Below are 20,280 nucleotides of genomic sequence, written 5' to 3'. Positions count from 1 at the left end.
CCAAATCAGGCAAACACATTTAAAGTTTAAGCTAATATTTTATTGGAAAGTCACATAGCCAAGCTCAACGTCAATGTGATGGAAGAATATACTTCCACCTACTCTACTGAGAGGAATTACAATGACACCTGGTCATGTGTGGATGAATAATTTTTCAACAAGAAGAGAGTAAAGAATCCGTTACGGAGAACTTGGAAAAGTTATAGAGATCTTGGAAAGGTTACTTTGACCTCTCTGTGTCTCAGTTTTTTCATTTGTGAAACAAAGTGTCAGGTTAGATGACCTATACCTTTTAGTTTTAAAGGTTTGTGGCCATAATTCTAGATCATCTTATTTTCTTCCTGGTTCTTGAGAGACAGAGATATACCAAAGCATAATACTAAAGAAGACTTTTTATTTAAGTATAGATTAGGGTTATTGAACTTTAATATAAATGAACATAAAACAGATATCAGCAGGTATATCAGGGATTTTTCTCCGTGAAATATTTTGTTCTCTTCATCTCATCCTACCCTTAAAATAATAAAGGGCACAGTCCATATAAATGTTCAGATTCAGATGGTAAAGTTTTATTATCAGAAGGTCATTAACATTACATATCTTGACGGTCATATCTGGCTTGAGGGTATGGATATGCTGAGAGTCTTCCAAATTGGGACCAGGAGTGGAAATCCATAGGGAGGAGGAACCATAACCTTTCTATGTTTTCTATTTTGCTCACTGCTCAATACAGAAGACTCTTTTCCTTTTTGAAATGACTGTTTAAAGAGTACTTAGTTCAGTTAAATCATAACAATAAGCTAGAAAGAATTGATGACGTCTGAGCACAGATTAGCCCCAAAGTCATTCCCCAACGATTATGAATATTTTTTCTAATATTTAATATTCTACTTTAACAGAAATTCTTAATGCAAAGACTACAGACACTTAGGTCAGTGAACAACCTAAAATTTTAAGCAAATTTATATATATTGTGCACTTGGTGGAGGAAAGGGTCTATAGCTTTCATCAGATTCTGAAATGGGTCTGTGACTCAAAAAGGACTGACCCCGATTGACACTAAAACAAGCCATAAACACCCCTGATTTCTCTCCTTTGGGCTTCTTTCTGGCATTAAGAATCATATATGGTCTTAAAATTCATTCATTGCTAAATTTTTGTTGAGTCTGCTATGTGTCAGACTGTTTGAAGCACAAAGAATCTGGTGCCTAAATGTCTCCTCTGGGGATAGCAAGCCTTACAGCAAAGGGGCTGGTTTCAGTAACATGGGGAAATGCTGAAAGTTACATGTCAAGTTTTTGATATCACATCAACAGAAAGGAGAAAATAGCATTATAAATGTGCAAAAAGTTGAGAGACTCCTGCAGGGAAACACAAGACAAGGTTTTATGGAACATTGTTTGGAAAAATCAGTCTCATTTGGAGCAACAATATTAATCACTTGTGAACTATGGCTACTTACTCATCCCTAAGTAGTCAGAATGAAGAGATCTAATTTTTATAAATATTGGAGTCTCCCCCTCCCTGCCTCTAGAAGTCTCCTGATTAGCAGAAATCAATGAGGGAGATAACATTCCTGGCTTTCAGACTGCAAAATCAAAGCAGAGCTGTTGGAAGGCACCGACCAGTTCATATTTGCAGAACTACATTTGATACAGATGTAATTCTATCCCTACCTCTCTCCACCTCCCTCATCCTCCACCCCCTTCTACAAAATAAGTCCACATCCCCACAAGCAGATTTGCAGAGACTGGGGACAAATAATTTCCTTTATCCTTGGTCAGTAGGCTCCTCAGACAGGCTTGGGGCTCTGGAAAGAGAATATAAACATTTATTTTCTTCCCACAGATACTCCTGGCTGAGAAACAAAAATCAAAAGATTGCTCAGATCTCTGAGGAGAAAAATGCATATCTATTAGTTTTGTTTTGGGTGATGATTGGTGTCTTGGTGCGTTTGGGCTACTGTAGCAAAATACCACAGACTGGGTGGCTTATAAACAACAGATATTTCTCTCTCACAGTTCTGGAGGCTGGGAAGTCCAAGATCAAGGCACAGCAGGGTTGGGTTCTGGTTACAGCCCTCTTCCTGGTTCATATCCAGTGCCTTCTCACGGTGTCCTCACATGGTGGGAGGGGATAGGGAGCTCTCTGGAGTCTTTTTTTTTATTAGGACACTAATCCCATTCATGAGGGCTCCACAATCATGACCTAATCACCTCCCAAAGGCCCCACTTCCTAATATCATCACATCAGGCATTAGGATTTCAACATATGAATTTAGAGGAGACACAAAAATTCAGATCACAGTGAACAAAAACTTTTGGAAGAGTGCACATCATCTTGAGAACTCTTCCAAGAAATTAAAGTCCCTAAACAATGAAGTGGTGAAAGGGCTGAAATGAAGAATGACTTCAACATTTTTAAGGGGAAAAACCCAGAAGGCAAATCACTCTCCTCTTATGAAACAAGTTGCTGATTATAGACAGAGGACCTTAAGATTCATGTTAGATTAGACAGTGCAGGTGGTCAGATATGTGGGTGTGATCCCTGACTTCACTAAGGCTAATAGGTGTGACAGGGGAAAAAATTGGGGGTTCTGAACCCTCTGAACCTTGACACTGCTTGTTTGACTCAATGACAGCCACTTGCTTTCTAGGAAGTCAGGACTCGATTGCAAGTGACAGAAATGTAACTAAATCTAGGGTAATAAAGAGGGTGTATTGGCAGGGTACTAGTGAAACTCCCAAAGCCAATATAAGATGAACAACCACCTCTTGGAAGGTTGGTTCCAAATATAGGTTCCAGGTTCCAAATATAGATTATGGAATTATGGCTGTAAGATAAGAAGGCTGATTTTTCAAAAAACAAATTAGACTTGTAGAGGAGCTCTAGGAATTTCAATAACTGGAACAAAGCATTCAAATACCATTAAGACTGCCTCTGTGCCTCTTGCTGTTTCTGCTGCTCATGTTTGCGGACATGTTTCTTCATATTGTGGAGTGGTGGGGTATGACCCTGGACTCGCATATTTATTACTTACTGCTCAAGTTTTAACAATGTCAGGGAAGGACTCTGATTGGCCTGCTTGAGTCATGAGCCCACGTTTGGCTTCTTGTAACCCTGGAGACAAGATCACATAACTTGCATTGGACCATATGCTAGAGTGAGAGTGGGGACAGAAGAATCAGTCCCCCAGAGAAGAGGAGCATCAGACACTGATGACTGGGAAGATCATTGTGAACCAGATAATCACCCCGATTAATGTCTACTCCATCTATTTCCTGAAGATCCTCTATAAGTTTCTCTGACTGGAAGAAAATTACCTTTCCATGCTGATGTAATTCTAATACTCAGGAAGGAAGGGCAGAAAAATCTTTCAAGGTTCTAAATGAACAGCTGAAGATATAATCCCTACAAAACCTGAGTTTCAGATTATCCTCAAATTGGCTCTCAGAGAAAAGTCCTATCCAACTCAAAGTGAAAGGAGAAGGGCAGAAAAGTTGGGTCCTGGGTCACCAAAGTTCTGAATATTACATTATCTTCTCTTTATCCACCTCTTGGAGAGAACTAGCCAAGGTGACCAAGATTTCCTCAGGGGAAGGTGATATTTAAAAACTGCTTGTTATTTATAACATCTGTTTTTCTAAGAGGGGAAAAAGGATAGGAGTGAAGTCTGATCATTTGAGGACCTTTTGTTTACTTGCTACTGTTTGGAGTATAGAAGTTTATCACTTGGGAATTTTCCCCACAATTTTTTAAGTTGGAAAAAGGGCAAGTTTCTTTCTTAATTTTTTCTGAGTATGTTATGTAGAAAGATACATCTTCTAGTATATGATCTGTTTTATTGCAATATGTATAATTTACCTTCTAAGTCATGTGTACAGAGAGCTTAGTGTGATTTATTTAAGTAGAATAGACACAAGACACTCTTTGCTAATTTCATTTGTTTCTGTGATAAAAGGTACGTCAGGTCTGTATTAGTCAGGGTTCTCCAGAGAAACAGAACCAATAGGATACAGATATATATAGAGAGATTTTTTATGAGGGACTGGCTCATATGATTATGGAGGCTAAGAGGTCTCACGATCTGCCATCTGCAAGCTGGTGGTGTGGTTCCAGTCTAAACCCAAAGACCTGAGAATTCTGATGCTGATGGCTTAAGCCCCAGTCAGAATCGGAAGGCCCATCCAAAGGCAGGAGAAGATAAAGTCCCAGCTCAAACAGAGAAAGCATATGCACCCTTCCTCTGCCTTTTTGTTCTATTCAGGTCTTCAGCAGATTTGTTGATGCCCACCTGCACTGGTGAGACCATCCTCTTTACCCAGTCTACTGATTCAAATGTTAATCTCTTCCCGAAGTGCCTTCACAGACACATGGAGAAATAATGTTTTACCAGCTATCTGGTCATCCCTTAACCCTAGTCAAGTTGATACATGAAAGTTACTATCACAAGGCCTGTAAAGGCCTGAATTTTAGCCAACCGTGCCTCAGAAAAACAGAAAAATCCCAAGGTTTCACTGACTTGTCCAAATCATACTTTATCAAGAAAGGTCTATTAATGTGCTATATAACACTTGAGCGGAAGGTGAATATCAGTAGAAACTAATATTAGGCTGCTTTGCAATCATGGGTTATAAATTAGGCATATGGATATTAGACAATGTACTCAGTAATGATTATTGACAATGTTGAATCATTCAAAAGATGGTAATATATGTTCTGCTTTTACCATAAACTAGCCACTGTGACAAATGATTTGCATATAAAGTAGCCATTGAAGGAATTCTTTTACCACCACTCCCACCTTTTCTGGGCCTAGTGCCTCTTTCTAATGGAATCTACTATTCTCCTCTCTCTGCCATGTAGTATGTACAAGAGATGCCATCTTACAGACCATGCCCCTTGGCCACAGTTGGTTGGTTCAGGGTAGGTCACCTGACTCAAGAACATCCAACTAGAGCCCATCACTGAGAATTCTGAATTTAGGAGCAGAGAGAATATGGCAGTGGGGAGCACAAAATCTCAAACTCAGGAGAAATTAGCAGCCATGGTTCTGTTTTCCAGAGAAGCTGGTAAGGAAGAAGAAAACTGATATGTCAAGAAAAATGGGGGGAAAATTTGGGTAGAGAGCAAGAGTCCTGGACTTATTCAAAGATATGAGCTTCAATTGTTTTCAAGGACCAGCTGCATCCTTGTGGCTCAGTTGTTCAATATTTCCTTCTACTGTATGAGATATCTTGTCAACTAATTTCCATTTTTGCTTAGATTAGTTTGAGTTGTAGTCCTGTTACTTGTAACAAAAGCATGGAACTAACACTGTGGATTATCTCATTTAATTCTCTCCATAATCCTTTGTGGTAGGTCCTATTATTCCCTTTTTATAGATGAGGAAACTGAGTTTAGAGAGGTTCAAATCTTGCCCAGGTTAAGCAGCTTGTGAACAGCATAGACAGGAGTCACACCCCAGGTAACTCCAGACACACTTTCTAAAACACAGGATTAGTGAATTATGGATGTAAGAGAAGGCTGATTTTTTCAAAAAACAAGTTAGACCTTATACATAATAGTACATATTTTTATTTTTTGCTTGTCTTGAGAAGATATATATTTTCCAAAAAAATGTTGGTGTATCAATTAACCACTCCTGCAAAACAAATCACCCCAAAATTCTATGGTTTAAAACAACAATAATCAATTTTCCATGCTTCTGCTGGTAGGCGATATACTCTGTCTGGAGAACCACAAAAACATGTGAGAGAAGACATGGATACAGGGAGGAATAAAGAATTTGGAGCAGTTCATGCAATCTGCCATGCAGACAGTTATCACAACTGTTTTCGATTTTCCAAGTGATAGTGTTCTGGTTAATTATTACTCTGGATTAGGAACTGAGAAAAAGTTTCTCATGCAGTTGCAGTCAGATGATGGCTAGGGTTGGAACAGAGGGAGTGTTGAAGCCGATGGTGGCTGGCTGGGTATCTTGCTCTCATGGCCTGACCATGTAGTCTTACTATAAGACTTAGTTTGAGTTCCTTACTGCATGGTGGCCTCAGGGCACATGGACTGCTTACTTTAAAAGCAAGACTTTAAGAGCAGATATTCTAGCTTATAGCCTTGGAAGGCAATGTGACTTTACTTCTGCCACTGTATTCTATTAGTTACAAGTGCATCACAGCTGGTCTGGATTCAAAGGAAGGATAATTCTCTATTTCAACTTCACTTCTTGACAGGGCAGTAGCAAGCTTCTAGAGCATGTGAGATAACAGATATTGTTGGTGATTTTTATATTTTGGAATATATCATCTACCACAGGCATTATGATATAGCAGAAAATTGGACTTGTGCTGTAGTTCTGGTTTGGCACTTATTAGCCGTGTAACTTTAGACATATTCTCTGATCTTCCAGTGTTGGCCAATAGTAAGCATCACATAATATTTATCAAATGAATGAATGAATGACTTCTTCAGCATTCAGTTTCTTCCCCATTTGGGATTAATAATACGTAAAGAAAGTCATAAAGAATAAATGAGATGAGAGACTTGAAGATGTTTTGAAAATTTGAAAGGACAACTGTCTATGGGTATTCTTGTCTTTTTTCTTCAGTGCCTATGACATTCTCTTTGGAATATTCTCAATAATGACAATTTTTGTCCTCTGAATAATTTGACTTTTGAAAAGAGTCATTCGAAGCAGGGAAAGGACTTATGATTTCACTGAGTAATAGCATTTTGGGGTCTGAAATGAGATATCATCATGGTATGATAAGACGGATATTTTCAAAGTAACTGGTAACCTGGTCTGAATGACTTTTCTAAGAAAAGATTACTGAAAGTGTTTTAAGCAAAGGCAGTGGAATTGAAATAACCATATGATGGCTGCAAATAAGGGAAAATGTTCATTTGAATGTTTGTTTAAAAATAGGATTAAAAGTTTATCATCATCACTCTTGTCCAGTGTCTGAGGAAAGACTCAAGCTTCCTTTCTAAGATGGGGAAATTTGAATTTTACTGGTGATCAGTTAAAAAAAAAAAAGCCAGTAGTAATTAACTGAAATAATTGTATTTGCAGGTAAGGACCAGCTGTAGATTTCCAAAAGTTACATAAAAAGCACCTTAGTTCAGTCACCTCTATATTCATCTTCTCAAGGTTAAATTACCTTGCTATTCTTACTTATATGTGTTTTTTTCCTTTTATAATCTTGGTGATAGTGAATGGGAAGTTATTTTTAAGTATTACTTCTGAAGTTTTGTTTTTTTTTTAACTTACAAAAAGCAAATTGTTTCTCAGTCACTAAAGCAAAAATAATTAATAAGAAGGAAAATGATTTCAGCAAACAGGGCTAATCAGTTACCAGCAGTTTCTTTCTTAAAGACATATGGTAGTAGTTGGCTTTCTCTAGGGAAACCTTATTTATCTGTGATTAAAGTGGATAGCATTGTGCCATCAAAGTCAGCCAAGAAAACTCTGAGCAGACTACTTAGGTAATTTTGATAATATTTTCACTTAGAGTAAAGTTAAAAAAAATGTTCTAAGAGAGAGAAAATGTAAAAGAAAAAGATTTTAAAATAAAATTATATATAATAAATATTATTCTATATGTTATATATTTTTTATAATAGGAATGATATATTTTATAAGCATACATAATAAAATTAGGTGAAAGCTTTTAAAAGTATATATACTAGGATCATGCACTGGATTAACAGTCTAGCTGATTGCATACAGTCCTAAAAAGATCACCAAAGAACATTGCATGCTCATTTCTTCTCAAACCTGAAAGGTAGTGAACAGCTATCAGAGATTTTTTGGTGGCTTATAGTCTGCTTGACTTTATGGGAAAGGCCTCCACTTAACTTCAGTTATCCACTCCCCATTGCCCTCTTTCAAATGAGGCCAAACTCAGTCCTAAACAGTTCAGACAGCCCACAGGCCATTTTTGACTGAGCCACTGGCTGGTCCAGAAGACAAGGAGGATATTTTTGACATTAGCCTGAGAGTTATAAGCCCTGATTGGTCTTATTTGAGAAGGGCTGGGGAACACAGGACCCACAAATGGCTCTGATAAATGATGCTGGTTTCCATAGCATGAATAGGATGTACAATTGCTGCTGCCTTGTTCCAGATCCTTAGAGAGTACAGATGCTAAACTCAAGTAGATCTCTCCTTGAGGGGCTTCTAATGTGAGACCCAGGTGAGGCTGCAGAGAGTCATTCATTCCACAAAATTTATAACTCTGATTGTCTTTTAATTTAATTAAGTCATTCTTCTTTGTGTTAGAGGTATTAGTATTTATCTTGTTTGCAATGGAAAAGTCCCTTGTCTTAAAGAATACAATATTGTCTCTATGAGAAGAAAAATTTTTTTAAGTAGCTTAGAAGGTAAGTCAAGAAAGATACAATAAACTAGCTTCAGAACTATCTTCCTCAACTACAAATTCTGTTCAAATATGCTGCATCACACCAAGCACCACTGAGCAGATGTTACATAACTTTGATATTTTGTAACAAAAGAGATACTTTTTCAATAACAGGAAAATAACTGAAACCTGCTTAAACATAGCGGCAGATATTGGTTTTCCTAATTAAAAAGTTAAAGAGATATAATATTTAGCTTTTTAGAAAAGTGCACAATCATTTTAATTTTTTATTAATTGGTGCTCAGAGATATAGATCACTACTGTTTTATGGCCTCCAAATTATAGCCCCACTCATTTTCCTAACTTTTTTTCCCACGTTATGTTTTGCCTTATTCTTCCTCAGATGCACAGTTCTTAGTCCCTTTCTTCCCCTCCATGTCCAGTCATCTTTGTCCTTCTTTCTCTCAGACTCTCCCATCTTGCTGTGTGCTGGATTTGTCTCCTCCACTCTGGAAATCTTTTCCTATTTCAGCTTCTCTACCTTTCCTAGAGAAAAGGACCACAGGAGAGCCTTGTGTTTTCCACCATTTTTGCTGCCACTCCCACTGTTCCCATTGTTTCTTGCTTGGATTCTTCCATTGGCCTCCTAATCAGACCCCTAGGTGCTATACTTGCACCCCTCTAGTTGATTGGCCACACTTCAACCAAGGTGATAGCTATAAAACAAATTGAATCACGGCATCCCCTGCTTAAAACACCTCATTGGGTTCCCACTGTATTTAAGATAAATTCCAAAATATTTAAAATGACCCATAAGGCTCTTCATGATCTGTTTTCTACTCTCCTCTGTTACCCACTGTGATCCATCCAATGTGGGCTGTTTTTTGTCCTATCTTCTTCCTTTGCTTTCTTTCTGCCTAATTTTTTTTTTGGAAGGGGAGGGAGTCAGAGTGATGGTGATTCTTAATGTCTTAGGCTTATTAAAAAAAAAGAGAGAGAAAGAGAGAGAGATACTGTCCACATAGGGGTTGGATGAATCTCTGAAAATTGTTAGCTATTGGAGGGCTCAGAAAATGCGTTACTATAGTGGGAGGCATTACTTTTGCTGCAAGATCATCTAAAGCCTTTTAAAAATACTAAAATGATACATGCTATTGTAACAACAATGACGACTACTACTGCTACTCAGAAATAAGCTTCAGAGATGTCTTTCCACATCTTTCTCTACATTTATTAACATATACATAAACACAGGTAAGTTCTTTCTTGGACAAACAAACAAAAATTATAACTTCTCACCCCAAAATAGCTGAACCTCAGGATAGAAGGCTAGAAATTGAGATATTTTTATGACGAACCCCTATAAAATTTTCTGCTTGCTTTTCCTGTGGACTGTAGAGACAGTTAAGTGAATCAGTCCATTTAACAGTTTAATTTTCCTCTTCCCCCTGCCCCAACCTAGTGTGGAAATTCACCTTGGTTACTGCAAACTCTGATACACTATCTAACAGGGATGCTTCTTCACTGAGGAAGGTGTATCACGTTGAGAGGGACCATTGTTCAGGAATCCCGGGGTGAGCAGCAGTGTAACTAACCACACCTTCATCTGCTATGGGTATTATCATCATTAAACTCTTGACAATGCAATGCACAACAAAACAAAAGGGCTTCTCATTCTAGTTTGCATTTTCCTTGTTGCTAACAATGGCTGAGCATGTTTTTATACATTTGTTGATAACTTTTGATTTTTCTGTGAATTGCTTATTTTTGTCTTCTACTCTGTTGGTTATTGGGTTGTCTTTTATTGATTTGTAAAAGCTTGTTATAATATTGAATATTGTGATGGATGTGGAGATGTCCCCCACCCCAGACTCCCCCTTCAAGGAGGGGTTTGTTGCCTCAGCTGCAGAAAGTACTATTGGCAGAGAGCCTTCAGCTGTCAGGTCCTTCAGGGATGGCGTCAGCTGCAAAGCCACCCAGCTCAAAGTCACACTCTCACCATAGTAGCTTACACCCAAAGACTGACGTGAAGGATGGAAGGTTATAAAGGTCCAGCCATTCTGGCCCACTAGGAGACAATCCTGACAGGCCAGTTTACCTCTAGATCTCCCTGTGTGGTCAACCAGAGCTGTTTGGGTCTGTGTTGCAACTGGACTTTTCCCTTGGCCCAATCCTGAATCCTTCCCCTGCCTTCACAGGGATTGATCCTAAGGGCACTTCCTAATAAATATTATGTCTCAGGTTCTACTTCCTGGAGAATCTATCCTGCCAAAAATATATATTTCATATATTGTGGCAAATGTTTTCTCAGAAAATATTTTTCAGACAAATGTTGCCTCAGGACCTTTGCACATTCTCTTCCCTATGTCACTTTACCCTTGGCTCTCTCCTACTTACCCTTTAGGTACCAACTAAAATGTCACATTCTTACCAAGGCCTTCCCTGATTTTCAACCTAAATCAAGCCTCCCTATTATTTTCTATCATAGCTTCCTATATTTTCCTTCATAGCACTTATCTCAGCTTTTAATCCTAGTAATAGGTTTATGTGATTATTTGTTTATGCCCGAATTCTTCACCAGACTCTAAACACCATAAGGGCAATGATTTTCCTAGTTTTTCATCATTCTTCATCCAGTTACTATCATAGTTCCTGACACATGGTACATCTTTAGTAAATATTAGTTAATGAATGAAGGAGGGAGAGAAAGGATGAGTTCTCTTTCTAAAAACATTATTTTCAAACAAGGAAAACTCCACAGCTACTGAGTTTCTAATATAAGAATCATCAACTGAAATCATGAAACTATTCTGCATTCTTTTATTAGGCCCTGAAATTCTTTTGTGGTGTGAGCATGAGGTTTGATGTAAATTAATCCTGTCCATATTTTCTTGCAATGGGTGACTTTAAATTTATTTCAAGGAATTGCCTTTGGAACCCAGGGTTCTTTTGAATCCAATCGGAAAACTGTTATTCCATATAATTAGAATAACATAAAAGAGGAAAAAAATAAAGAAGTTCTATGGTTAAGCCATTTAAAAACAAAATTAATTCCCGCTGCTCAAGGCCTAAAGGGAAAATCTAGAAAGAGGACAGAGAAAATGGGTTGTCTGATTAGATTTTGTTCAGGACCTATTATTACCAATTTAGTAGCTCACCCTTGAATTGGATTAGAATATTACTATGATTACTAGATTTATAATATTACAAGGGATTTATAATGTGTCATTTGGAACTGAAATTTCTCATGATTATTTTAGCCTAGAAGCAGTAATAATACTTAATCAAGCAAAACTTTCTATTTCTTCATGCCATTTAACAATGCGTAGTTAAATCACATGTGATTCTTGTATGATGGATAAATTTTATTACATCCAATTTAGTAAATAGCCAGAAAGACTGAAAGTTTAATCTCGATGTATTCTGCACATCACTGGGACTTGGTTAAAAACAACTTGATTGTTTTCTACTCTATTTTTAAGAGGTGTATGGGCCTCAGGACATGGACTTATTTTCACATATATATGATCATTCAGAAAAGAATTTCTACATGTTAACAACAGCAACTTTTTTTGTTTTTTTTCAGACAAAGGGGAATAAAACTAATTTCTCATCTTTCAACCAATTATGTTTCTACTTGCTGGGTGAGTCTGCTTCTTGGGCCATTTGTTTCATCAAAACTTGGATCAATATCTTTTGTAAAATAGGAAAGAAAAACGTTAAAAAAAAAAAGAGGACAGACAGATGTCTCATCTGCTCTTCAGTCATGACAGTTTTAAAGAGGAATCCAATATAACAACATATTTTTTTCTTTGTCCTCTATTCTTCTATCCAGCTCTTCTTAACCACTTCTACCAAATTACTCCTAAGGGCAAAGGGGAGAGAATATATGCCCCTTCCCTTTACTAGATGTTTACCACCAGCAATTCTGAGGTAGAATTTAGGCGGTCAATGAACTTGGATTTTTAAAAAAAAGATTATGTCTTTATTTTCACTTACTTTAATTAAAATTTAGTATTTATGAATGTAGGCAACAAACCCTATAGTAGTGTTAGTATTATATATGATTTTTGCTTCCAATAGAAATGGCATATAATTGTTATATTATTTTTCGGATATTGCAGATGTCTCTAAATATCATTTATATCCGTCACTACTTCAAAATTAGGGTAGTTATTAGATCTATTTCACTTAATGCTTCTGTGAAGAAGCATGTATCTTATTAGATCACGATGTTTTTTCTAAAATATTTTTGTAAATGCATTTCAGTGTAATTGGTTTCCTTTTTAGCTATGTATTTTATTTTATGCATTTACAAACATCATTTTGAGAAGAGTTTCATAGGCCTCGTAGGTGGCTAGCGGGGTCCATTGAACAAAAATGGTCAGGCACCTCTAAAGCATTTATTTTCAAACTTATTAGACCTAACTTTTCCCTTTTTTAAAAATAGAGGTAAAATTGACATAATATACATTTAACCATTTTAAACTGTACAGTTCAGTGGCATCTCATGCAGACAAAATATTGTGCAACCATCACCTCTTTAGTTTTGAAATATTTTCATCATTACAGAAGAACACCACTTACCCTTTGAGTAATCACTCCCCATTCCTCCCTCCCCCAATCTCCTGACAACCACTAATCTTTTTTTTTTCTCTAAGGATTTGCCTATTCTGGATATAACATATAAAAGGAATCATACAACACAAGACCTTTTGTGTCTGATGTCTTTCACTTAGCATCAATGCTTTTGATGTCCAACTCGTAGAATATTTCAGAACTTCATTCCTTTTTATGGCTGAAAAATATCCATTTGTATGTATATACCACAACTTGTTTATCCAACTCAACAACAAAAAGACAAATAACCTATTCAAACAATGGGTAATGGACTTGAATAGACATTTTTCCAGAGATCTACAAATGGCAAAAAAAAAAAAAAAACAACCCACAGGAAAAAATGTTCAACTTCATGGTCATTAAAGAAATACAAATAAAACCCACAATGAAGAGACTTCCGGGGAAGATGGCGGAAGAGTAAGACGCGGAGATCACCTTCCTACCCACAGATACACCAGAAATACAGCTACACGTGGAACAACTCCTACAGAACACCTACTGAACGCTGGCAGAAGACCTCAGACCTCTCAAAAGGCAAGAAACTCCCCACGTACCTGGGTAGGGCAAAGCGGAGAGATTTCCGCACAGAGGATCGGTGCCGACCGGCACTCACCAGCCCGAGAGGCTTGTCTGCTCACCCGCCGGGGTGGGCGGTGCTGGAAGCTGAGGCTCGGGCTTCGGTCAGGCTGGCGGCAAGAACTCAGCCTGAAGGGGGCTGATGCGCCACAGCTAGCCGGGAGGGAGTCCGGGAAAACTGTGGAGCTGCCGAAGAGGCAAGAGACTTTTTCTTCCCTCTTGGTTTCCTGGTGCGCGAGGAGAGGGGATTAAGAGCGCTGCTTGAAGGAGCTCCACAAATGGGCGCGAGCCGCGGCTGAAAGCACGGAGCCCAGAGACGGGCGTGGGACGCTGGGGCTGCTGCTGCTCCCGCCAAGAGGCCTGTGTGTGAGCGCAGGTCACTGTCCACACCGCCCTTCCGGGAGCCTGTGCAGCCCGTCACTGCCGGGGTCCCAGGATCCAGAGACGGCTTCCCTGGGAGAACGCACGGCATGCCTCGGGCTGGTGCAACGTCACGCCGGCCACTGCCGCTGCAGGCTCGCCCCGCACTCCGTGCCCCTCCCTCCCGCCCGGCCTGAGTGAGCCAGAGTCCCCGAAGAGGCTGCTCCTTTAACCCTGTCCTGTCTGAGAGAAGAACAGACACCCTCCGGCGACCTACACGCAGAGGCGGGGCCAAATCCAAAGCTGAGACCCGGGAGCTGTGAGAACAAAGAAGAAAAAGGGAAATCTCTCCCAGCAGCCTCAGAAGCAGCGGATTAAAGCTCCACAATCAACTTGATGTACCCTGCGTCTGTGGAATACATGAATAGACAACAAATCATCCCAAATTGAGGAGCCAGGAGTCAGTGCTGTGCCTCTGAGGTGGGAGAGCCAACTTCAGGACACTGGTCCACAAGAGACCTCACAGCTCCACATAATATCAAACGGAGAAAATCTTCCAGAGATCTCCATCTCAACACCAACACCCAGCTTCACTCAACGACCAGCAAGCTACAGTGCTGGACACCCTATGCCAAACAACTAGCAAGACAGGAACACAACACCACCCATTAGCAGAGAGGTGGCCTAAAATCATAAAAAGTCTGCAGACACACCAAAACACACCACCAGACGTAGACCTGCCCACCAGAAAGACAAAATCCAGCCTCATCCACCAGAACACAGGCACTAGTCACCTCCAACAGGAAGCCTACACAACCCACTAAACCAACATTAGCCACTGGGGACAGACACCAAAAACAACGGGAACTACGAACCTGCAGCCTGCAAAAGGAGACCCCAGACAGAGTAACATAAGCAAAATGAGAAGACAGAAAAACACACAGCAGGAGAAGGAGCAAGATAAAAACCCACCAGACCTAACAAATGAAGAGGTAATAGGCAGTCTATCTGAAAAAGAATTCAGAAAAATGATAGTAAACATGATCCAAGATTCTATTTCCAAGATTCAAAATCTTGGAAATAGAATAGACAAAATGCAAGAAACAGTTAACAAGGACCTAGAAGAACTAAAGATGAATCAAGCATCGATTAAAAACACAATAAATGAAATGAAAAATATTCTAGATGGGATCAATAGCAGAATAACTGAGGCAGAAGAACAGATAAGTGACATGGAAGATAAAATAGTGGAAGTAACTGCTGCAGAGCAAAATAAAGAAAAAAGAATGAAAAGAACAGAGGACAGTCTCAGAGACCTCTGGGACAACATTAAACGCACCAATATTCGAATTATAGGGGTTCCAGAAGAAGAAGAGAAAAAGAAAGGGACTGAGAAAATATTTGAAGAGATTATAGTTGAAAACTTCCCTAATATGGGAAAGGAAATAGTTAATCAAGACCAGGAGGCACAGAGAGTCCCATACAGAATAAATCCAAGGAGAAATATGCCAAGACATATATTAATCAAACTGTCAAAAATTAAACACAAAGAAATCATATTAAAAGCAGCAAGGGAAAAACAACAAATAACACAAAAGGGAATCCCCATCAGGATAACAGCTGATCTCTCAGCAGAAACTCTACAAGCCAGAAGGGAGTGGCAGGACATAATTAAAGTGATGAAGGAGAAAAACCTGCAACCAAGATTATTCTACCCAGCAAGGATCTCATTCAAATTTGATGGAGAAATTAAAACCTTTACAGACAAGCAAAAGCTGAGAGAGTTCAGCACCACCAAACCAGCTTTACAACAAATGCTAAAGGAACTTCTCTAGGCAAGAAACACAACAGAAGGAAAAGACCTACAAGAACGAACCCAAAACAATTAAGAAAATGGGAATAGGAACATACATATGGATAATTACCTTAAATGTAAATGGACTAAATGCTCCCACCAAAAGACACAGAGTGGCTGAATGGATACAAAAACAAGACCCATATATATGCTGTCTACAAGAGACCCACTTCAGACCTAGAGACACATACAGACTGAAAGTAAGGGGATGGAAAAAGATATTCCATGCAAATGGAAACCAAAAGAAAGCTGGAGTAGCAATTCTCATATCAGACAAAATAGACTTTAAAATAAAGACTACTAGAAGAGACAAAGAAGGACACTACATAACGATAAAGGGATCAATCCAAGAAGAAGATATAACAATTGTAAATATTTATGCACCCAACATAGGAGCACCTCAATACATAAGGCAAATACTAACAGCCATAAAAGGAGAAATCGACAGTAACACAATCATAGTAGGGGACTTTAACACCCCACTTTCACCAATGGACAGATCATCCAAAATGAAAATAAATAAGGAAACACAAGCTTTAAATGATACATTAAACAAGAAGGACTTAATTGATATTTATAGGACATTCCATCCAAAAACAACAGAATACACATTTTTCTCAAATGCTCATGGAACATTCTCCAGGATAGATCATATCCTGGGTCACAAATCAAGCCTTGATAAATTTAAGAAAAGTGAAATTGTATGAAGTATCTTTTCTGACCACAATGCTATGAGACTAGACATCAATTACAGGAAAAGAGCTATAAAAAATACAAACATATGGAGGCTAAACAATACACTACTTAATAACGAAGTGATCACTGAAGAAATCAAAAAGGAAATTTAAAAATACCTAGAAACAAATGACAGTGGAGACACGACGACCCAAAACCTATGGGATGCAGCAAAAGCAGTTCTAAGAGGGAAGTTTATAGCAATACAATCCTACCTTAAGAAATAGGAAACATCTGGAATAAACAACCTAACCTTGCACCTAAAGCAATTAGAGAAAGAAGAACAAAAAACCCCCAAAGTTAGCAGAAGGAAAGAAATCATAAAGATCAGATCAGAAATAAATGAAAAAGAAATGAAGGAAACGATAGCAAAGATCAACCAAACTAAAAGCTGGTTCTTTGAGAAGATAAACAAAATTGACAAACCATTAGCCAGACTCATCAAGAAAAGAAGGGAGAAGACTCAAATCAATAGAATTAGAAATGAAAAAGGAGAAGTAACAACTGACACTGCAGAAATACAAAAGATCTTGAGAGATTACTACAAGCAACTCTATGCCAATAAAATGGACAACCTGGAAGAAATGGACAAATTCTTAGAAACGCACAACCTGCCAAGACTGAATCAGGAAGAAATAGAAAATATGAATAGACCAAGGACAAGCACTGAAATTGAAACTGTGATTAAAAATCTTCCAACAAACAAAAGCCCAGGACCAGATGGCTTCACAGGCGAATTCTATCAAGCATTTAGAGAAGAGCTAACACCTATCCTTCTCAAACTCTTCCAAAATAGAGCAGAGGGAGGAACACTCCCAAACTCATTCTACGAGGCCACCATCACCTTGATACCAAAACCAGACAAGGATGTCACAAAGAAAGAAAACTACAGGCCAATATCACTGATGAACATAGATGCAAAAATCCTCAACAAAATACTAGCAAACAGAATCCAACAGCACATTAAAAGGATCATACGCCATGATCAAGTGGGGTTTATTCCAGGAATGCAAGGATTCTTCAATGTATGCAAATCAATCAACGTGATACACCATATTAACAAGTTGAAGGAGAAAAACCATATGATCATCTCAATAGATGCAGAGAAAGCTTTCGACAAAATTCAACATCCATTTATGATAAAAACCCTGCAGAAAGTAGGCATAGAGGGAACTTTCCTCAACATAATAAAGGCCATATATGACAAACCCACAGCCAGCATCGTCCTCAATGGTGAAAAACTGAAACCATTTCCACTAAGATCAGGAACAAGACAAGGTTGCCCACTCTCACCACTCTTATTCAGTATAGTTTTGGAAGTTTTAGCCACAGCAATCAGAGAAGAAAAGGAAATAAAAGGAATCCAAATCAGAAAAGAAGAAGTAAAGCTGTCACTGTTTGCAGATGACATAGAGAATCCTAAAGATGCTACCGGAAAACAACTAGAGCTAAACAATGAATTTGGTAAAGTAGCAGGATACAAAATTAATTCACAGAAATCTCTGGCATTCCTATATACTAATGATGAAAAATCTGAAAGTGAAATCAAGGAAACACTTCCATTTACCATTGCAACAAAATGAATAAAATATCTAGGAATAAACCTACCTAAGGAGACAAAAGACCTGTATGCAGAAAATTATAAGACACTGATGAAAGAAATTAAAGATGATACAAATAGATGGAGAGATGTACCATGTTCTTGGATTGGAAGAATCAACATTGTGAAAATGACTCTACTACCCAAAGCAATCTACAGATTCAAGGCAATCCCTATCAAACTACCACTGGCATTTTTCACAGAACTAGAACAAAAAATTGCACAATTTGTATGGAAACACAAAAGACCCCGAATAGCCAAAGCAATCTTGAGAACGAAAAACGGAGCTGGAGGAATCAGGCTCCCTGACTTCAGACTATACTACAAAGCTACAGTAATCAAGACAGTGTGGTACTGGCACAACAACAGAAAGATAGATCAATGGAGCAGGATAGAAAGCCCAGAGATAAATCCACGCTCATATGGTCACCTTATCTTTGATAAAGGAGGCCAGAATGTACAGTGGAGAAAGGACAGTCTCTTCAATAAGTGGTGCTGGGAAAACTGGACAGGGACATGTAAAAGTATGAGATTAGATCACTCCCTAACACCATACACAAAAATAAGCTCAAAATGGATTAAAGACCTAAATGTAAGGCCAGACACTATCAAACTCTTAGAGGAAAACATAGGCAGAACACTCTATGACATAAATCACAGCAAGATCCTTTTTGACCCACCTCCTAGAGAAATGGAAATAAAGACAAAAATAAACACATGGGACCTAATGAAACTTCAAAGCTTTTGCACAGCAAAGGAAACCATAAAGAAGACCAAAAGACAACCCTCAGAATGGGAGAAAATATTTGCAAATGAAGCAACTGACAAAGGATTAATCTCCAAAATTTATAAGCAGCTCATGCAGCTCAATAACAAAAAAACAAACAACCCAATCCAAAAATGGGCAGAAGACCTGAATAGACATTTCTCCACAGAAGACATACAGACTGCCAACAAACACATGAAAGGATGCTCAACATCTTTACTTATTAGAGAAATGCAAATCAAAACTACAATGAGATATCATCTCACACCTGTCAGAATGGCCATCATCAAGAAATCTAGAAACAATAAATGCTGGAGAGGGTGTGGAAAAAAGGGAACACTCTTGCACTGCTGGTGGGAATGTGAATTGGTACAGCCACTATGGAGAACGGTATGGAGGTTCCTTAAAAAACTACAAATAGAACTACCTTATGACCCAGCAATCCCACTACTGGGCATATACCCTGAGAAAACCATCATTCAAAAAGAGTCATGTACCAAAATGTTCATAGCAGCCCTATTTACAATAGCCCGGAGATGGAAACAACCTAAGTGTCCATCATCGGATGAATGGATAAAGAAGATGTGGCACATATATACAATGGAATATTACTCAGCGATAAAAAGAAACGAAATTGAGCTATTTGTAATGAGGTGGATGGACCTAGAGTCTGTCATACAGAGTGAAGTAAGTCAGAAAGAGAAAGACAAATACTGAATGCTGACACATATATATGGAATTTAAGAAAAAAAATGTCATGAAGAACCTAGGGGTAAGACAGGAATAAAGACACAGACCTACTAGAGAATGGACTTGAGGATATGGGGAGGGGGAAGGGTAAGCTGTGACAAAGTGAAAGAGCGGCATGGACATATATACACTACCAAACGTAAGGTAGATAGCTTGTGGGAAGCAGCTGTATAGCACAGGGAGATCAGCTTGGTGCTTTGTGACCGCATGGAGGGTTGGGATAGGGAGGGTCGGAGGGAGACGCAAAAGGGAGGGGTTATGGGTACATATGTATATGTATAACTGATTAAATTTGTTATAAAGCAGAAAAAAAAAGAAAAGGAGCATATTCTGCCTAAATCAAAAAAAAAAACCCTCAATGAGATACCACTACACACCCACTAGGATGGCTCTAATAATTTTTTAAAAAAACAGGAAATAATTATGACAAGGATGTAGAAAAATAGGAATCCCTGTACATTGCTGGTAGGAATGTAAAACAGTGTAATTGTTATGGAAAACAGCTTGGTGGTTCCTCAAAAAGCTAAATATAGAATTGCCATATGACCCAGGAGAAATGAAAACATGCCTACACAGAAACTTACATAGGAATGTTTGCAGCAGTGTTATCTGTAATAGCCAAAAGATGGAAATAATCTAAATGTCTATCAATGGGTGAATG

General features: G+C 38.4%; 1 protein-coding gene across 1 annotated transcript in view; it reads left to right on the top strand.

Annotated features, from left to right (window-relative positions):
- The window catches only part of PPA2 (inorganic pyrophosphatase 2), a 170,633-nt gene that overhangs the window by 29,297 nt on the left and 121,056 nt on the right, over window positions 1–20,280 (top strand). Inside the window, exon 2 of the mRNA XM_081240657.1 lies at window positions 11,944–12,001. Within this exon, the coding sequence (XP_081096783.1) occupies window positions 11,944–12,001 (58 nt within the window). The remainder of the gene's footprint in view (window positions 1–11,943; window positions 12,002–20,280) is intronic.

The sequence above is a fragment of the Mesoplodon bidens genome (genome assembly GCF_964165515.1).
Source record: "Mesoplodon bidens genome assembly, chromosome: 1".
Lineage (NCBI taxonomy): Eukaryota > Metazoa > Chordata > Mammalia > Artiodactyla > Ziphiidae > Mesoplodon > Mesoplodon bidens.
This window is presented reverse-complemented; position numbering and strand designations above follow the sequence as displayed.